The sequence below is a fragment of the Jaculus jaculus genome, chromosome 9 (assembly GCF_020740685.1).
Source record: "Jaculus jaculus isolate mJacJac1 chromosome 9, mJacJac1.mat.Y.cur, whole genome shotgun sequence".
NCBI lineage: Eukaryota > Metazoa > Chordata > Mammalia > Rodentia > Dipodidae > Jaculus > Jaculus jaculus.
Window position 1 is genome coordinate 106156275 of NC_059110.1, and position 17975 is coordinate 106174249.

The following is a 17975-nucleotide window of genomic DNA, read 5'->3' on the forward strand; positions in this document are numbered from 1 at the left end:
AGAAGGAAGAGCAAGAGTAGCACACCAGAACCAAGTTTATCCAACCTCTGGATTTAGCTTCTGAGCCTTTAAGGACAAATAGCGTTTACATTGGGTTCTGTAACAGATTAATCAGACTGTAGCTCTGTTTCTATTTCTGTTACCCTTTGCCTGTTCAATTTTTTGCTTATGGATTAAAAAATTTTTAATAATAGTTCACAGGAACTGAAAATTTAAATATTTTTCTTTTAAAACAAAATATATTTTAAAGTAAAAAAGATTTAAATTTCTTAGGGCAGGAATAATTTTCTCCATTATTTACACATCAAAGTTGTGAAGCTTTACAAAGCCTATTCACTATTGTTTGATCAGATGTCGCCCTTTCTTTTCTTTGTAGTCCTGGGTGACAAATATCCGTGCCTGCTTATGGGGCAGTCATTAATCTCTGTGTTTTACTGTTGCTCACTCTGCTTCAGCCTGGAAGAGCCATTTTAGACATTGAAGGCTTTGGTTTCTTCTGTTGCCTAACTTATAAACTCAGAAGATCTGACTTATTCAGATTTCTGTGTTATATATGATTTTAAATAAAGGTTCATAGTCTAATTTTTATTATTTGAATAGTTGCAATATGGTTAAATCCTAAATAATATTTTTGAAAAGAAGAATCAAAGTAGCTTCTTCAGTGTGATATTCAATTTTAGTTTAAATACTTACCTAGAAGGAGGAATATCATGATCAATTTTACCTTAAGACCCAGAAACTAGATTTCATCTAGACAGTCAAATTAGGTCCTTGATCATTATTTTTTCCTTTCCTATTTGATTGTTTTGAGACATTTTGCTATATACTGCCAAGCAGGCCTTCGACTCACCAAAGTCCTGCCTCAGCCTCTCACCCAGTGCTGGAATTACAGATGAGGGTCACCCTTCCCAGCTTGTTATAAAAATAAATAACAATATTATTATACTTGTATCTGTTAGTACATGAAAGATTTGTATATGAGTCTAATGTTAAGAGGGGCTGCTGTAGGTCTAGGTTTCCTTTGAGAAGTCAGTGCTATGTAGTAGCTAAGAGAAGCTGTGGAATTGCACTGCCTGTGAGCAGCCTGTGAACCTTGGACAATTTGCTTCATCTCTTTGTATCTGAGTTTCTGTCTCTGTCTCTGAAGGTACTTATTCATTAGTATTTTGCAATGAATTACAGTTGCAAGATACATGGATAATTATATGTTAATTTTTGTCATTTTTATGTGTATTCCATTTTTCTTATATTTCAGTATTTCTTATTTTCAATATTTTTATTTATATATTTGAGAGAGAGAGAAAGAGGCAGGTAGAGCGAAAGAATGGATGCACCAGGGCCTCCACATATGCACCACATTGTGCATCTGGCCTGTGTGAGTCCTGGGTAATCAGACCTAGGTCCTTTGGCTTTACAGACAAGTTTCTTAACTGCTAAGCCATCTATCCAGCCCCATATCTATTCCATTAAAATAAAAAAATTGTTACTCAGTTACAAGCAGAGAAGGTAAAAGAGACAAGAGAGAGTCAATGGGTGTACAAGAGCTTCTAGCCACAACGAACATACTCCAGTTGCATTTGCCACTTTATACATCTGGTTTTACGTGGGTAATGGGGTATTGAACCTGGATCTTTAGGCTTTGTGGGCAAGTACCTAGACAGTTGAAACATTTCTCCAGCCTCATATGTATACCATTAAAATTAATTTTTTTTTTTTTGAGAAAGAGAGAGAGTGTGGGCATACCAAGACTTCCTACCATTGCAAAAGAACTCCAGATGCAGGCTGGAGGAATGGCTTAGTGGTTAAGGCACTTGCCTGTGAAGACTAAGGACCCAGGTTTGATTCTCCAGGTCCCACGTAAGCTAGGTGCACATGGTGGCACATGCATCTGGAATTTGTTTGCAGTGGCTAGAGGCTCTTGTGTGCCCATTCTCTCTCTCTCTCTCCCCCTCCGTCTCTTTCTCTCTGTCTCTAATAAATAAAAATAAAATCTTAAAAAAAAAAAAGAACTCCAGATGCATGTGCCATTTAGTGCATCTGGCTTTACCTGGATATTGGGCAATTGAACCCAGACCGTCAGGCTCTGCAATCAACTGCATTTAACTAATGAGTCATCTCTCTAGCCCTGTTTATATCCCTTTTTTAGTAGAACTGGCGTTTTGTTTTGTTTCTTGAGGTAGGATCTCATTCTAGCCCAGACTGACCTGAAATTCACTATATTGTCTCAGGCTAGCCTAGAACTCACAGCGATCTGCCTACCTCAGCCTCCCAAGTGCTGGGATTAAAGGCATATGCCACCACACTAGCTAGAACTGGCTTTTTAATCCCAGTTCTGCCAGTTTTTATTACCTATAGTCGTTATTCTAATCTGAACACTGGGAAAGCAGTCTGTTTCCTGGTGGATTACATGGTGGCTCAGTACTTGCCACGGGGTGAGTGTTCAACAGATGTGATCTTTCTTATATTATCCTTTACCTGTAAGGTAGATTTAACCCATTTGTTTTAAATATGAATATAACCAAAGGTTATTTTAAAAAATATTTTATTATTTTATTTATTTATTAGAGAGAGGAGGCATGCCAGGGCCTCCAGCCACTGCAAATGAACTCCAGATGCATGCATCATCATGTGCATCTGGCTTATGGTAGGACCTAGAAAATCGAACCAGGATATTTTGGCTTTGCAGGCAAAACACCTTGCTAAACCATCTCTCCAGCCCCAAAAGGTTATTTTTAAAACAGTTGCAAAATTATTTTGACACACAAATTAATATTTAAATAACCAACTCAAAAATGAACACATATGGGGCTGGAGAGATGGTGTAGTGGTTAAGGCACTTGCCTGTAATGCCTAAGGACCCAGGTTCAATAACCCAGTACACACATAAGCTAGATGCACAAAGCGGCTCATGTGTCTGGAGTTCTTTTGTAGTGGCTGGAGGCCCTAACATGCCCATTCTCTATCTGCCTCTTTCTCACAAATAAATAATTAAATATTTTTTAAAGTTAAAAAAATGAACATAGGGATCCAAAACCATCTGTCAAAGAAGGGTCCTGATAGTTGGTTGCTTTGCTTCTGTCAGGGAGCACAGTTAAGAGGCAGCGATAGCAGATGCTTCAATCCAGGTAGTTCCACAGGTGCTGGTCCTTAAGGTGCTTCTCTGCATTTCAGAGAAGTGTGGATGCATAGAGTACCACACATACCACAGTGCACTGGCTGTCAGGGTTTCCTTTGAAAGTAGGATATTGAACTTGGATAACCACATGTCTTTCTCCATCAACAGTTAGGCAACTTATCAGTAAAGGGCAATAATATTTTTTTCAGAGTTGGAACAGTGTAACAGAATGTGATAGGTAGCTATCAGTCCTGATCTTGGAGAGTAGCTTCTTTGAATGACTGTAAAAGTAAAAATAAAGGGCTGGAGATGACTCAGTGGTAAAATGCACTTGTTTACAAAGGTTCAATTCCCTAGTACCCACATAAAACAAGAGGCACATTTTGGCTCATGCATCTGGAGTTTGTCTGCAGTGGTAATTCCTCTACAGCAGCAGGTGGCCCTGGTGTGCCCATATTCTTTTTCTGTCTCATAAGATATTAAAAATAAAGTATAATAAAGAATTGGAATTCTACTTGTATTTTTGTTGTTGTTGTTTTTTCAAGGTAGTGTCTCACTCTGGTCCTGGCTGACCTGGAATTCACTATGTAGTCTCAGGGTGGCCTCGAACTCACGGCAATCCTCCTACCTCTGCCTCCTGAGAGCTGGGATTAAAGGCGTGCGCTACCACGCCTGGCTTGCTTGTGTTTTGATTTCTGTTTGTAATGTGATGGATTCTCATGAAATCTGTATTACCATCCTAACTGTATTCCAGCTAGATTATGAGTTAGAGAACATTTCATTAAACTCAATCTGATTAAATTCCCACTTACTTGTTACTTAAGACATGAAAGTATGTTGGAACATAAACAGAGGTCAACTAGTTGTTCCTAGGCCCTTGGATTTTCTGTCAAAAATATGTTTCCCTAAACTGGGAATAGACATCTGGTTGGCAACTGTTCATTTTGCCAAGTAAGGAAAAAATAAAGCCAAACCAAAGACTTGCCATCTTTTAACTTAAATTAAAAAAGAAAGAAAAGAAAAGGGAGGGCTGGAGAGATGGTTTAGCAGTTAAGGCACTTGCCTGCAAAGCCAAAGGACCTTGGTTTGATTCCCCAGGACCCTTGTAAGCCTGATGCACAAGGTGTGGTACATGTGTCTGGAGTTCATTTGCATTGGCTGAAGGCCCTGGCATACCCTTCTCTTTCTCTCTCAAATAAATTAAAATAAAAAAGGGAGGGGGGAGCATTATATAGAGAAAACTGGCATGCCAGGGCCTCTTGCTGTTGCAAATGGACTTCTGACACACATACCATGTTGAGCATCTGGCTTTATGTGGGTACTGGAGTATCAAACCCTGGCTAGCAGACTTTGCAAGCAAGGCATCTCCTTAACCTCCTAAAATAAGAGTCAGTAATGTTTTTAAATGTATTTCTTTGTTTGTTTATTTGAGAAAGAGAGAGAGAAGAAACAGACAAGAAGAAACTATGGACATGCCAAGGCCTCCTGCCACTGCAAATGAGCTCCAGACACGTGTGCCACTTCATGCATTTTATTTGTGGGTGTTGGGGAATCAAACCTGGAATGCCAGGTTTTGCAAGCAAGTGCATTTGACTGCTGAGCCATCTTTCCATCCCTAGACTCAGTAACTTTTTTTTGTTGTTGTTGTTGTTGTTTTTTTTTTCGAGGTAGGGTTTCACTCTAGCTCAGGCTGACCTGGAATTCACTATGTAGTCTCAGGATGGCCTCGAACTCACGGTGATCCTCCTCCCTCTGCCTCCCAAGTGCTGGAATTAAAGCCGTATGCCACCACGTCCAGCCGTAGACTCAGTAATTCTTAAGAAAGTATAAATTTTATTACATGGAAATGTGTATGTGTATAATATGTATTATATTATCCAGTAAGGACAAATAAATAATGCTGCTTTTTGTCATTGTCTATGAAAACGTTGTTGATCATTTGGTAATAGGTGTTTTTCAAAGTAGGGTTTCACTCTAGCCCAGGCTGACTTGGAACTCAATGGGATCCTCCTACCTCAGCCTGTGATCAAAGACATGCATCACTGTGCCCCACTTGATTTTTTTTTTTTTCTTTTATTTGGAGGCAGGCTCTCGTGTAGTACTGGGATATGCATGGTAAGGAAATACTTTTTTTTTCTTTCAAGGTAGGGTTTTGCTCTAGCCCAGGCTGGCTTGGAATAAACTATGTAGTCTCAGAGTGGCCTCAAACTTATGGTGATCCTCCTACTTCTGCCTCCTAAGTGATGGAATTAAAGGCGTGTGCCACCACACCTGGTCCCCCCCCCACCCCGAATTACTTTTTTTTTTCTCTCAGAGCCTTACATATGCTTGATGGATGCTCTATACAATTAAGCTACATCCTTTAGCCTATTAGTTACTTGTTGTCACTTGGTTGTTCATGCAGCTTTTAGTCAAGAGTAGTTTTTTTTTTTTATTTATTTTTATTTATTTATTAAAGATGGAGAGAGAGAGAATGGGCATGCCAGGGCCTCTAGCCACTGCAAATGAACTCCAGACACAATCGCCACCATGTGCATCTGTCTTACGTTGAGACCTGGGGAATTGAACATGGGTCCGTAAGTTTCACAGGCATGTGCCTTGACTGCTAAGCCATCTCTCCAGCCCAAAAATAGAATTGGTTTTAAGCCTTAATGTCTTACTGCCTACTTGAATTTTAATTTTCCTCCAAGATTAAACAGAGTTGGAAAATTAAACATTTGCCTGTATTTATAACTTGATTGTTTCTGTTCTAAAATTGTTTATTTATTTGAGAAAGAGACAAAATGAAGGAAAGACAGAGAGAGAGAGAGAGAGAGAGAGAAAATATGGGTACACCAGGGCCCCCATGCTAGTGCAAACAAACTCCAGATACATGTTTCACTTTGTGCGTCTGACTTTATGTGAGTACTGGTAATTGAACCCAGACCATCAGGCTTTGTAAGCAAGGGTCTTTAACTGCTGGGCCATGTATCTGTTCCCTGCTTGCTTCCTGTTAGAACTTAATTTTTACTGATAGAGGTAGGAATAGAAACAACCAACCTTTACTGTTATGTTTACATACTTTTGAGCTGATGGTTAGGTGTAAACTAGTCTTGTTTTGACCTTCTAAATGCCCTTTCACTTAGAATTGTCTATATATGTATTTCTGCTGAAACTCTGTTATTAAAATTCTAACTCTTCTGTACTAAAATTCCCACAAAGAATAGTCAACAGCTCTTTTATAGACTATTCTGGGTTCCTCATTTGGAAAAAGAAAAAAAAAAAAACTGGCAGTGGTTTCTCATATGCACTGTGCCTAAAATTAGTGTGAGCTGTAGAAAAATAGAACTTTTATAGTTTAGCTGGGATAAAAAAAACTTTTGAGCTGGGTGTGGTGGTGCACGTCTTTAATCCCAGCCCTCAGGAGGCAGAGGTAGGAGGATTGCCATGAGTTCAAGGCCAACCTGAGACTACATAGTGAGTTCCTGGTCAGCTTGGGCTAGAGCAAGACCCTACTTTGTGAAGCCAAAACATAAATAAGTAGATTAAAAAAAAACAACTTTTGAAATCTTGGGCTAGAGAGATGACTCAGTGGTTGAAGTGCTTGCTTGCAAAGCCTAAAGGCCCAGGTTCTGTTCCCCAGTACTCATGTAAAGCCAGATGCACAAAGTGGCACATGCATCGGGAGGTCATTTGCAGTGCAAGAGTCCCTGGAGCTCTCATTCCCCAATCCTTGCTTTCAACTTAAACAACAAAAAACACCTTTTGAAATATACACACATGTGCGCACACATATAGTTTGTTTTGAGGTAGGGTCTCAGTCTAGCACATGCTGACCTGGAATTCACTATGCAGTCTCAGGGTGGCTGTGAACTCACAGTGATATTCCTACCTCTGCCTCCTGAGGGCAGGGACTGAAGGCGTGCACCACCATGCCTGGCTTGAATTCTTTTTATCATTGTATCAGTATTCCTGATTAATATAATGTATTGATTTTCCTCTAGGCAGAAAAGAGCTGTCCTGAGAAAACATTTAGGGACTGCAGCTTGAGGATGAGGAAAGTCTAGGAGCAGGGACTGGCTCACTTTCAGAGGAGGTTGCCATTGCCCAGACCCGAAGGTTGCTATTCTAGCACATGATGAAAGCACAGCAGCTCTTCTCCACATGATACTAGAGTGGACCACCAACTGCTTCCTGATCAGGGCAGTGATTTATAACATTTCCTGTCTACTGTGCTGGTATTTGCCTATAATCTCTGGACTCAGTAGGCTAAGACAGGAGAATCTTGGGTTCAGGTCCACCCTACATAGTAAAACAAAACAACAGAATAAAACAATGAAAACCAACCAAAAATAATTCCTAAATAGTTTCTTGTCACTTTTTAGTTAATCTGTTGCTAATTTAAACTTCTTAGACAGTCCCTAATTTTTTTTTGGTTTTCCGAGGTAGGGTCTCACTCTACTCTGGGCTGACCTGGAATTCACTATGTAGTCTCAGGGTGACCTTGAACTCATGGCAATTCTCTTACCTCTGCCTCCCAAGTGCTGGGATTAAAGGCATGCGCCGCCACACCCAAGTAGTAGCTGGTATTTTAAGTCTGTCAGCATTCCAAGCTTATTTCTTAGTGTCATAATAATGAAAACCTAAAAATAGAGCTGGAGAGCTGGCTTAGTGGTTAGGGCACTTGCCTGTGAAGTCTATGGACCCAGGTTCAATTCCCCAGGACCCATGTAAGTCAGGTGCACAAGGTGGTACATATGACTGGAATTCATTTGCAGTGGTTAGAAACCCTGATGTACCTATTCTTTCTGTCTGTCTCTTCCTATTTCTCTCTCAAGTAAATAATAACTAAATAAATATTAAAAGATACTTTAAAAATATTAAAAAACTAAAAATAAATGTATATTTAACTTTTCTTCTCCCCTCCAAATAGAAAAGAGCGCCCTATATCATTGGGGATTTTCCCATTACCTGCTGGCGATGGATTGCTTACACCTGACACTCAGAAAGGAGGTGAGACCCCAGGGTCAGAGCAATGGAAATTTCAGGAATTAAGCCAGCCACGTTCTCATACCAGCCTGAAGGTAAGCTTTACTTTGTTGAAATTGCCAATTTACATTTTTATAAGCTTTCTTACGAAAAAGAAGTAAAAAAAAAACAAACAAAAAACCCAAGCATATTCAAATATAACAGTATATATACATTTTAGTTTGTAAAGTTGGTACCCTTTTTGTAAAAATTAGAAGCGAACTCTTCCTAGGGTATATGTTTTTATTATTCAATTTCAAGTTATATAGAAAAACAGAATGAGACATTGTTATACCTTTATTGGTATACTAATGGCAAGAATTAACTGCTGTCTTGTGTTGTCTGTGTACTATGAATTTAAGGTGAGGTAACTAGTAATTGTGTGGGTTTTTCTTTTCTTTTTTGTTTGCTTTTTTGTAATGCTGGGGATCAACTGTAGGCCTTTAGCATGTCATGCAATGCTGTGCATTGAAATAGATCCCTAGTCTTCAGTTATATTTCTAGGTAGGGTCTCACTGAATTGCCCAGGCTATATCCTTTAACCTTTGATCCTCCTGCCTCAGTCTCCTGAGTAACTGCAATTACAGGTCACACCACCAGGACTAGCCGAAGTTTTTTGAATTTATAGTCATTACCACTCAAAATCTTTGCTTGGAAACTTGACAATGTAGAAGGGCTTCACCTTACTTATTTATTTATTTTTGGCTTTTCAAGGTAGGGTCTCCATCTAGGCCAGGCTGACCTGGTCACTAAGTTGTCTCAGGGTAGGCTCAAACTCACAGCTGGGCCCATACATTTACTTTTGAGACAGGGATTTACTTTGAAGCAAGGCTGGCCTCAAACTTGTGGTAATCCTCCTGCCTCAGCCAGCATTACAGATTAGCATTTTTCCTGGTTAAGGTTTCACTTTAAAAACAAAACAGTAGGAGGCTGGAGAAATAGCTTATCAGTTTATGAACTTGCCCATTCTCTCTCTCTCTCTTTTTCTCTCTCAATGAAAGAGGGGGGGGGGAGGGAGAAACAAACGAAGAAGCAAACAAACAAACAAACTCAGGCCATGCATGTTTTTAATTCCAGCCCTTGGGAGGCTGAGATAGGAGGATCACTGTGAGTTCAAGACCAGCCTGAGACTATAGAGTGAGTTCCAGGTCAGCCTGGGCTAGCGTGAGACCCAACAACAACAAAAACAAACAATAGGGATTTGGGGAAATTGCTCAGTGGTTAAAGCCATGTGTTTGCAAAGGCTGTGGGCCCAGGGTTCAGTCCTCAGCCATCCATCTAAAGCTGAACAGGCATTCATTTGCAGTGACAAGAAAACCCAGCTGCTGCCTACATAGATGCACACAAATAAATAAATGACTTTAAAAATTAAAAATCTAAAACAACATACTATTTTTGCCCCAAAACCACTTCATGAAAGTGATATATTTAAAAGTGTATTATGGGAGTGTGGAAGATGTGGAAGTTCAGTTGATATAGTGCTTGACCTTGCAAGCATGTGTTCAATCCCCAGAATCCATATAAAAATACCAGGCATGGTGCCACCATGCATGTTTGTAATCCCAGCACTGAGGAGACAGAGAGATGGATCCTGGGGACTCAGGAGCCGGTCACAAAAGAAAAAAAAAAAAAGGTAGATACTGTTCCTGAGGAAGGGTACCAGATGTTGTCCTCTGGCCTCTACATACATGTGTGCACATAAGCACGTGCACAGAGCATACACACAAAGTGCATTGTATTTTGCAAAAAGGCCTGGTGTTAATTCATTATAGAGCATGTTCTTGATCTAGAGTTTATCAGCAAATAAGTGGTAACTATAATTAATACTTCTGAGTGGAGATACAGTTTAAGTTTTTATTTCTTAAACATTTTATTTATTTGTCAGTGGGAGAGAGTGAGGGAGTCTGGGCACACAGGGCCTGCTGGCCTCTGCACACAAACTCCGGAGACATGTACTGCTTTGCGTTATCTGCCTTCAGATGGGCACTGGGGTCTTGAACCTGGACCAGCAGGCTTCAACCACTGAGCCGTTTCCCTGCCCTGAATGCTGACACAGGACGGTTGTCATGAGTATTAGGTCAGCTTGGGCTACAGAATGAAACTGTTTTTTTGTCTTAGATACAAAAGGAGGATTGCTTGAGCTTAGGAATTACAGACTAGCATGGGCAACGTAGTGAGACCTTGTTTCAAACAATAAAATTTTAAAGTTTTGCTCTGTCTCTAATAGAATGGAATATTTATACAGGGATTATTGGTTATAAAAAAAAAACCTTGGTACATTGTAAAAATCTCAGTCATAAGAAAAATCAGGCTACCTGCTTGTTCACAGGTTAATTATTTGTTTTTATTTTGGGGGACGTGTGTGTGTGTGTGTGTGTGTGTGTGTGTGTGCGCGCGTGTGTGTGCGCGCACGCATTTGTGCATGCGCACATGTGTGTACATGCACACATTTGTGTATGTGTGAAAGTAAGGTGGGTGTGAATACAATGGGGTATACATGTGGAAGTCAGAGGATAACTTTTGGATCATTTCTTGTCTTTCTACCTCATTAGAGGCAGGATTTCCCTTTGTGTCTTGCTCTGCAATTGAGATTTTGCTCTGCTGTGCTGTGGTAAGCTCATTGAGAGCTTTTGGAAATTCTCTTGTCTTGTCCTCCCATCTTGCTGTCAGCATGCTGGGATTACAGTAGTCCACCATGACGTCTGGATTTTTATATGGGGAATGAGGAGGATCAAACTTGAGTACTCAGGCTTGAGTAGTAATCACTTTATCCATCGAGCCATCTCCCCAGCTCCATGATTCATTTTACTTTTGGCATATGTGTGATGTGCATGTATATGTGTATATATGTATGTGCAAGTAAGTATATGTGCATATGTGTGAGAGGTGTATGTGAAGGCCAGCTTCATCATCATAGTCATTGGCTGTCTTCCTCAATTACCCTCCACCTTTTTTTTGAGGCAGGTTCTCACTGAACTCAGTTGGGGATTCTCCTGTTTCTGCCTCCGTGGTGCTGGGATTATGGCAACGTGGTACAACTTGAGCACCTTGCTAGTGTGGCAACTACTTTACCCACTGAGCAATCTCCCCAACCTATAGATGAATTATTTTTACCTTACCTCTTCTTGTGATAATTTTTTTTCCATAATACTTTCATTTTACTATCTCCTAAAAGACTAGGTTATTTATTTCTTTGCCTTATTTGTTTCTCTCACTGGGAACATAAATCCCAGGACATTTATTTACTGCTGCATTCCCAGTACTTGCAAAAATGCTCAGCACTTTTTAGGTGCTCAGTACATAGTTTTTATTATTGTTTGTGTTTGACACAGGCTTTCAGCCACTGTGTATCTCACAGTGGTCTTGAATTTGTAACCCTCTTGGGTCATTGTGCTATAAGCAGCTAGAACATGTTTGTTTGTTTTTAGAACAGGTTCTTTTTAGAGCATGCTCTTTTTTTTTTTTTTGAGGTAGGGTCTCACTATAGCTCAGGCTGACCTGGAATTCACTATGTAGTCTCAGGGTGGCCTTGAACTCACAGGGATCCTCCCACCTCTGCCTCCTGAGTGCTGGATTAAAGGCATGCGCCACCACACACCTGACTAGAACATGCTTTTTGACTGAATTACTTGTTTTAGATATTGAAATCTTTTGAGATGATATGAAAGGTCTTTCAGTTCTAGGTGGCAGATACTTCATAATCATTCCATAAATTGTGTGTGTGTGTGTGTGTGTGTGTGTGTACACATGCATGCAGGCATGGAAAATGTCCTGTCTATGCCTACCTTCGAGCCATAGACACACTGGCATTCAAAAGCCATTCATATTTTCTAGCTTTTTGTTGGTTTTTGTGGCAGAGTCTCTCTCTAACCTAAGTTGACCTGAAACTCACTTTTTTAAAATTTTTATTTTATTTTATTTTTTGGTTTTTTGAGGTAGGGTCTCTCTGTAGCCCATGCTGACCTGAATTCACTGTGTAGTCTCAGGCTGGCCTCCAACTCACAGTGATCCTACTACCTCTTCTTCCCAAGTGCTGAGATTAAAGGTGTGCACCACTATGCCTGGCACCAGAATTCACTCTAGCACATACTGACCTTGATCTTACTGTGACTCTCCTACCTGAGCCTCCCAAGTGCTGGGATTAAAGGCAGCCACCATATCTGACCAGCTTCCAGGTTTTTACATGGGGTCTGGGAAATCTGAACTCGAGTACTCAAGAGTTGCACAGCAAGTGACTTGTCCATTGAACCGTCTTCCCAGCCCTATTCCATTGATCTTTGGTATTTACTCAGAGCAGTAAACAATCACTAAATATTTGAAAGTTTATATGACTCAAAAGTATTTTTGTTTGTATTTTAATATTTTTAAATTATTTTTATTTATTTATTTGGGGGGTAGAGAATGGGCACAACAGGGTCTCCAGCTGCTGCACACGAACTCCAGACACATGTGCCACCTTGTGCATCTGGCTTATGTGGGTCCTGGAGAATATAACCTAGGTCCTTTGGCTTTGCAGGCAAGCTCCTTAACTGCTAAACCATCCCTCCGGCCCTGTTTGTTTGTTTTTTGAGGTAGGGTCTTACTCTAACCCAGGATGACCTGAAATTCATTGTGTAGTCTCAGGGTGGCCTCACATTCACAGTGATCCTCCTTCCTCTGCCTCCCAAGTGCTGGGATGAGGGGTATGCACCACTACACCCAGCTAAAATTATTTTTTAAATATTTCATTTACATGCAAGTAGAGAGAGAATATGAGAAAAGGAATTGGCATGCCAGAGGACCTCTTGCCACTGCAAACAAACTCCATATACATGTATGCACTACTGTGTGCATCTGGCTTTATGTGGTTACTGGGGATTTGAACCCAGGCCAAAAGAAAAAATAGAAAAAGAAAAAAATACTTTATAGTGCTGGAGAGATGGCTTAGCAATTAAGGTGCTTGCCTATGAAGGCTAAGAACCCAGGTTCAGTTCCCTAGTGCTCATGTAAAGCCAGGTATACAAAGTGGCACATGTGTTTGGAGTATGTTGGCAGTGGCTTGAGGCCCTGCTGTACCCATTCGCTCTCTCTTTCTTATCTGCTTCTTTTTGTCTAAAATAAATAAATAAAAATATTTTTTTAGAAAAGAATGGGTGATTTGTCAATTTTTATCTAGAAGGTAAAGAGATTTATAGGATTTTGACTATTGTTTTTATTTCTCTGTTTTTGTTTTTTTTTAAGGTAGGGTCTGTCTCACCACTAGCCCAAGCTGACCTGGAACTCAGTCTCTAGTCCCAACCTGGCCTCAAACTCACAGCCATTATCCTCCTTTTCTACAGTATTTTTAACAGTATTATTTATTGCCCTTCCTCACTTTTTGCTAGAAATTTGTTAGAAGTTACTTGCATTCAATATATGTCCACAGTAATGCAACCAGAAATCATGCATTCCTATGTGCACACTGGGTTTTATAATCTACTTGAAGGTTTGGTAGATCTAAGATACCCCTCTCTCAAATGCTTATTCACCATGTCCCCCTTCTCTAAACAAAATTAAGCAAAAGGGATGCTTTTAGCATATCAAAAATATATATACCATATGGTAGCTATATTTTAATCACTATCCAAAGTACACTTTAAGAGATTATTATAATTCTTTTATTATTTAATACAGTGACTTGCTGTGACAGAACTTTACTGGCATATTATAAGCTGATTAAGAAATGATTTATATGAAAAAGAAAGAAATTATTTATATGAACTCTGTCCCCTGTGGAAATGCTAAGGCCAGTGCTCCCCAGAGAGTTTCTAAACAAAGTCCTGTCTCTTTCTGTTTGCACACGGAGCACTAAAGGAGATAAAGACTCAACAGGTAACAGTTTCAGGAACAAGGTGCTGCAAAATGGGATAAGTCCAGTTTGTAAAGTATGTCTACTAAGTAGAAGCCACTTTATTTTTTGCATGTGCACGTCTGTAGTTTCTCTGTGTATATGTGTATGTGTGTTCATATATGTGTGTGCATGTGTGCATATGTGTATGGAGGCTAGAGGACAACCGTGGTTATTATCCATAGGAATACCATCTTGTTTCAGATAGATCTCTTACTGGCCTGGATGTTACCAATTAGGCTCTACTGTCTTGCTAGCAAGTTCCAGGGATCTGCCCATCTCTGCCTTTCACAGTTATGATTACATGCAACACACTATTGCACTTAGTATTTTTTTTTTATTGACAACTTCCATAATTGTAAAAAAATACCCCATGGTAATTCCCTCCCTTCCCCCCACTTTCCCTTTGAAACTCCACTCTCCATTATATCTCCTCCCCCTCTCAATCAGCCTCTCTTTTATTTTGTTGTCATCATCTTTTCTTCCTATTTCTTAAGATGGTCTTGTGTAGGTAGTGTCAGACACTAAGAGGTCGTGGATATCCAGGCCATTTTATGTCTGGAGGGAGCACGTTGTAAGGAGTCCTACCCTTCCTTTGGCTCTTACATTCTTTGCGTCACCTCTTCTGCATTAGACCCTGAGCCTTGGAAGGTGTGATAGAGATATTGCAGTGCTGAGCACTCCTCTGTCACTTCTTCTCAGCACCATGATGCCTTCTGAGTCATCCCAAGGTCACTGCCATCTGAAAAGAGAAGCTTCTCTAACCAAATGCACTTGGTATTTCTATGTCAGCTTAGGTCCTCATGCTTTCAGGGCAGGCACTTTCTACCTTAGCTGTTCTCCCCAGCCTCTGAATTCAAGATGTCTTTGTTAAGTTTGTCAAGACCTGGAGTCAGAAACTGAGTTCTGTCATGTGCTATGTTATAGGCATGCCATATACCCTTTCATCTGGCTTTTCATGTGAGACAGGAATTGGACTAGACTATCTCTAATTGAAAATACCTACAACTCACATTTCTCCTGAGAACTTCAAACTTGACCTAGCTATATTTAAGACTTGCTTTGACTTCTTTATGAAAAGATCAAAACTAACAGCTATAACTTTTTTAATGACTTAAATAAAAGCAGGATCTCATTATGGTCAATACTGGATCCTGATTCACAAGGTTAAAAAATAGTAACAGCTATAAAATTCATTGTGTTAGCACAATTATTGCATTAATATAAAGATGTTCAAGCTGGGTGTGGTGGCACACGCCTTTAATCCCAGCATTTGGGAGGCAGAGGTAGGAGGGTCGCCATGAGTTTGAGGCCACCCTGAGAGTACATAGTGAATTCCAGGTCAGCCTGGGCTAGAGTGAGACCCTGCCTTAACCCCCCCCCCCCCGAAAAAGAAAAGTTCTATGAGAGAAGAAAGCACAGAATAGGTTATATCCAAGGGAATGGTGGGGGAGGGGAGCTACAGAAAACTTTTGTGACCAAAAAAATAACAATAAAGCAGATTTTCCTGTGATTGTAAAGTTTTAGGCCTTTTGTTCTTTGTTGAAAATTTCCCACTGTGAAAGGCATGTAGTCAATAAGGTTACAAAAAATTCAGACAATTTCCTAGGACTAATGTACACCTAGAAAATGTACAAGTCAGAGCTGGAGAGACAGCTCAGCAGTTAAGGTGCTTGCCTGCAAAGCCTCACAACCTGGGTTCAATTCTCCAGTACTCATGTAAAGCCAGATACACAAGATGGCGCATGCATCTGAAGTTTGTTTGTGGAGGCTAGAGGCCCTAGCACACCCATTTTCTCTCCTTTCTTACTTTCATAAATAAATAAAATATTAAAAAAGAAAATGTACAAGTCCTATATAGAAGTATTTCTTTACTTAACACATTCTTGTAGAGATAGACAAAAAAGCAAATAAATAATTAAAATTCAAATATTATTAAAAGCTATTAAGAAAGTGAAGTAACAGGATTCATAATTTTGAACAGAACATCTTGAATAGTTCACATAGTATTTTAACCCCACCCCCTGCTTTCTGCTGCACATGAGCTCCCCAGATCCTAACCTTATGAGGTTACAAGTCTTAACACCTATTCTTCGAACTCTGTATCTCCATTACATAGATGTCAATGCAAACCAATCAATCACTCAGTGTAAGTTTCAGAAGAGGCCTTCTTTTTCTGCACTTGTTTATACTGTGCCGTAAATGTACCCATCAACTAAAATCTAGGGCTAGGGTGTGGCTAAGTGGGAAAGCACTTGCCCAGCACACATAAAGCCCTGGGTTCAATTTGTACTACAAAACAACAAAAATAAAACCTGATGTAGTGGCTCACAAAAAAAAAAGAAGAAGAAGTAAGGGCTGAAGAGATGGCTTAGTGGTTAAGGTACTTGCCTGTAGCTTAAGGACCCATGTTCTACTCTCCAGATCCCATGTAAGCAAGACACACAAGGTGACTCAAATGTGCAGTTCATATATGTGCATAAGACAGCACAAGCATCTGGAGTTAACTACAGTGGCTGGAGGCCCTGGTGTACCAATTCTTTCCCTCTCTCTCCTGCTCTGTCTCTCTCTCTCATAAAAAAAAAATTGCAAAAAAAAAAAAAAAGTGAAGTAAGGTGTAAGCCTTCTCTCTCTCCCTTCTTTCCCTCACTTTTTCCCTTTCTTTGGCTCTCTTGATGTCTCCCTGGTATATACAGCCCCCTCCTCTTTTCTCTCCCTCTTTTTCCTTCTCTTTTATCTCTCTTCCTCTCTCCTATCCTCTTCCTTCTCCCATTGATACAATAGTCTTTAAGGTCAAAAAAGAAAGCAAAAAGGGAGGAAAACAAACATGACTAACATTAGAAAATGTTACAGTGGAAAAAAAAATCAAATGAGCAAAGATGTTTTGTTAAAAATTGTCAGAGCTTTAAAAAATTCAACGTTATTAAAAATACTCAGTTTGTCACCCTTATTCTCAATTAAAGCAGCATTTCATTCAAATTCCAGTTAAGCATTTCACTTTTTAAAAATTCAGAGCTATTTAAAAATTGTTATAAAGCTGGGCGTGGTGGCGCACGCCTTTAATTCCAGCACTTGGGAGGCAGAGGTAGGAGGATCGCTGTGAGTTCAAGGCCACTCTGAGACTACGTAGTGAATTCCAGGTCTTCCTGAGTGAGACCCTACCTCCAAAAACAAAAACAAAATCAAAATCAAAAATAGCTATAGAAGGGCTGGAGAGTTGGCTTAACTTTTAAGCAGTTGCCTGCAAAGCCTAAGAATGCATGTTCAAATCTCCAGGTCCCACATAGCCATATACACAGAGATGCAAGTGTACAATGTCACACAAGGTGGCACACACATCTGGAGTTTGCTCATAGTGGCTGAAAGGCCCTGGCACGCCCATTCTTTCCCTCCCCTCCTCTCTGCCTCTTTCTCTCCCTGTCTCTCAAAAAATAAAAGAAAAAATGAATTGTTATAGAAGTGTTAAATGTGTTGCTGGGTAAAAATGTTAAGGTATGGGAATTGAACCCAGGGCCTCACACATGCTGGGCAAATGCTCATCCACTGATCCTAACGAAATGATAACTCTATACAAGCTTTACGTAAAGAAAGAACTCGAACGAAAGATGGCATCAGCTCTAGAAGGCAGGGTCAGGCAACTTCAGAATGGAAGGAGGGGTTTATACGATAAATTCATATAGAGAAGTCATAGGAGGAAGGAAAGTTGAATTTGAAAATTTGTAGGTGTAGGTTTTAAGTTACAGTGCCAATATAAAGTAAATGTGGTGCTGGGCGTAGTGGTACATGCCCTTAATCCCAGTACTTAGGAGGAAGAGGTAGGAGGATCGCCATGAGTTCGAGGTCAGCCTGAGCTAGAGTGAGACCCTGCCTCGGAAAAAAAAAAAAAAAAGCACAAAGAAGTAAATGTGACTCATGAAAAGAATATAGCCTGCTCAAGAAAGGTGGAGTAGGGCAACAGATGTAGCCTAGTTGGTAAGAGTGCTTGCC

General features: G+C 40.0%; 1 protein-coding gene across 16 annotated transcripts in view; it reads left to right on the top strand.

The window, feature by feature from the left end:
- Spag9 (sperm associated antigen 9) overlaps positions 1–17975 on the top strand; it is a 177056-nt gene that overhangs the window by 79309 nt on the left and 79772 nt on the right. For 7 of the 16 annotated variants that reach the window (XM_045159333.1, XM_045159326.1, XM_045159327.1 and 4 more), the window contains 2 exons: positions 8028–8178; positions 13955–13972. In XM_045159333.1, the coding sequence (XP_045015268.1) occupies positions 8028–8178; positions 13955–13972 (169 nt within the window). Of the gene's footprint in view, positions 1–8027; positions 8179–13946; positions 13973–17975 lie in introns of all 16 variants that reach the window. The other 9 variants (XM_045159328.1, XM_045159331.1, XM_045159335.1 and 6 more) reach the window with 2 other exon arrangements.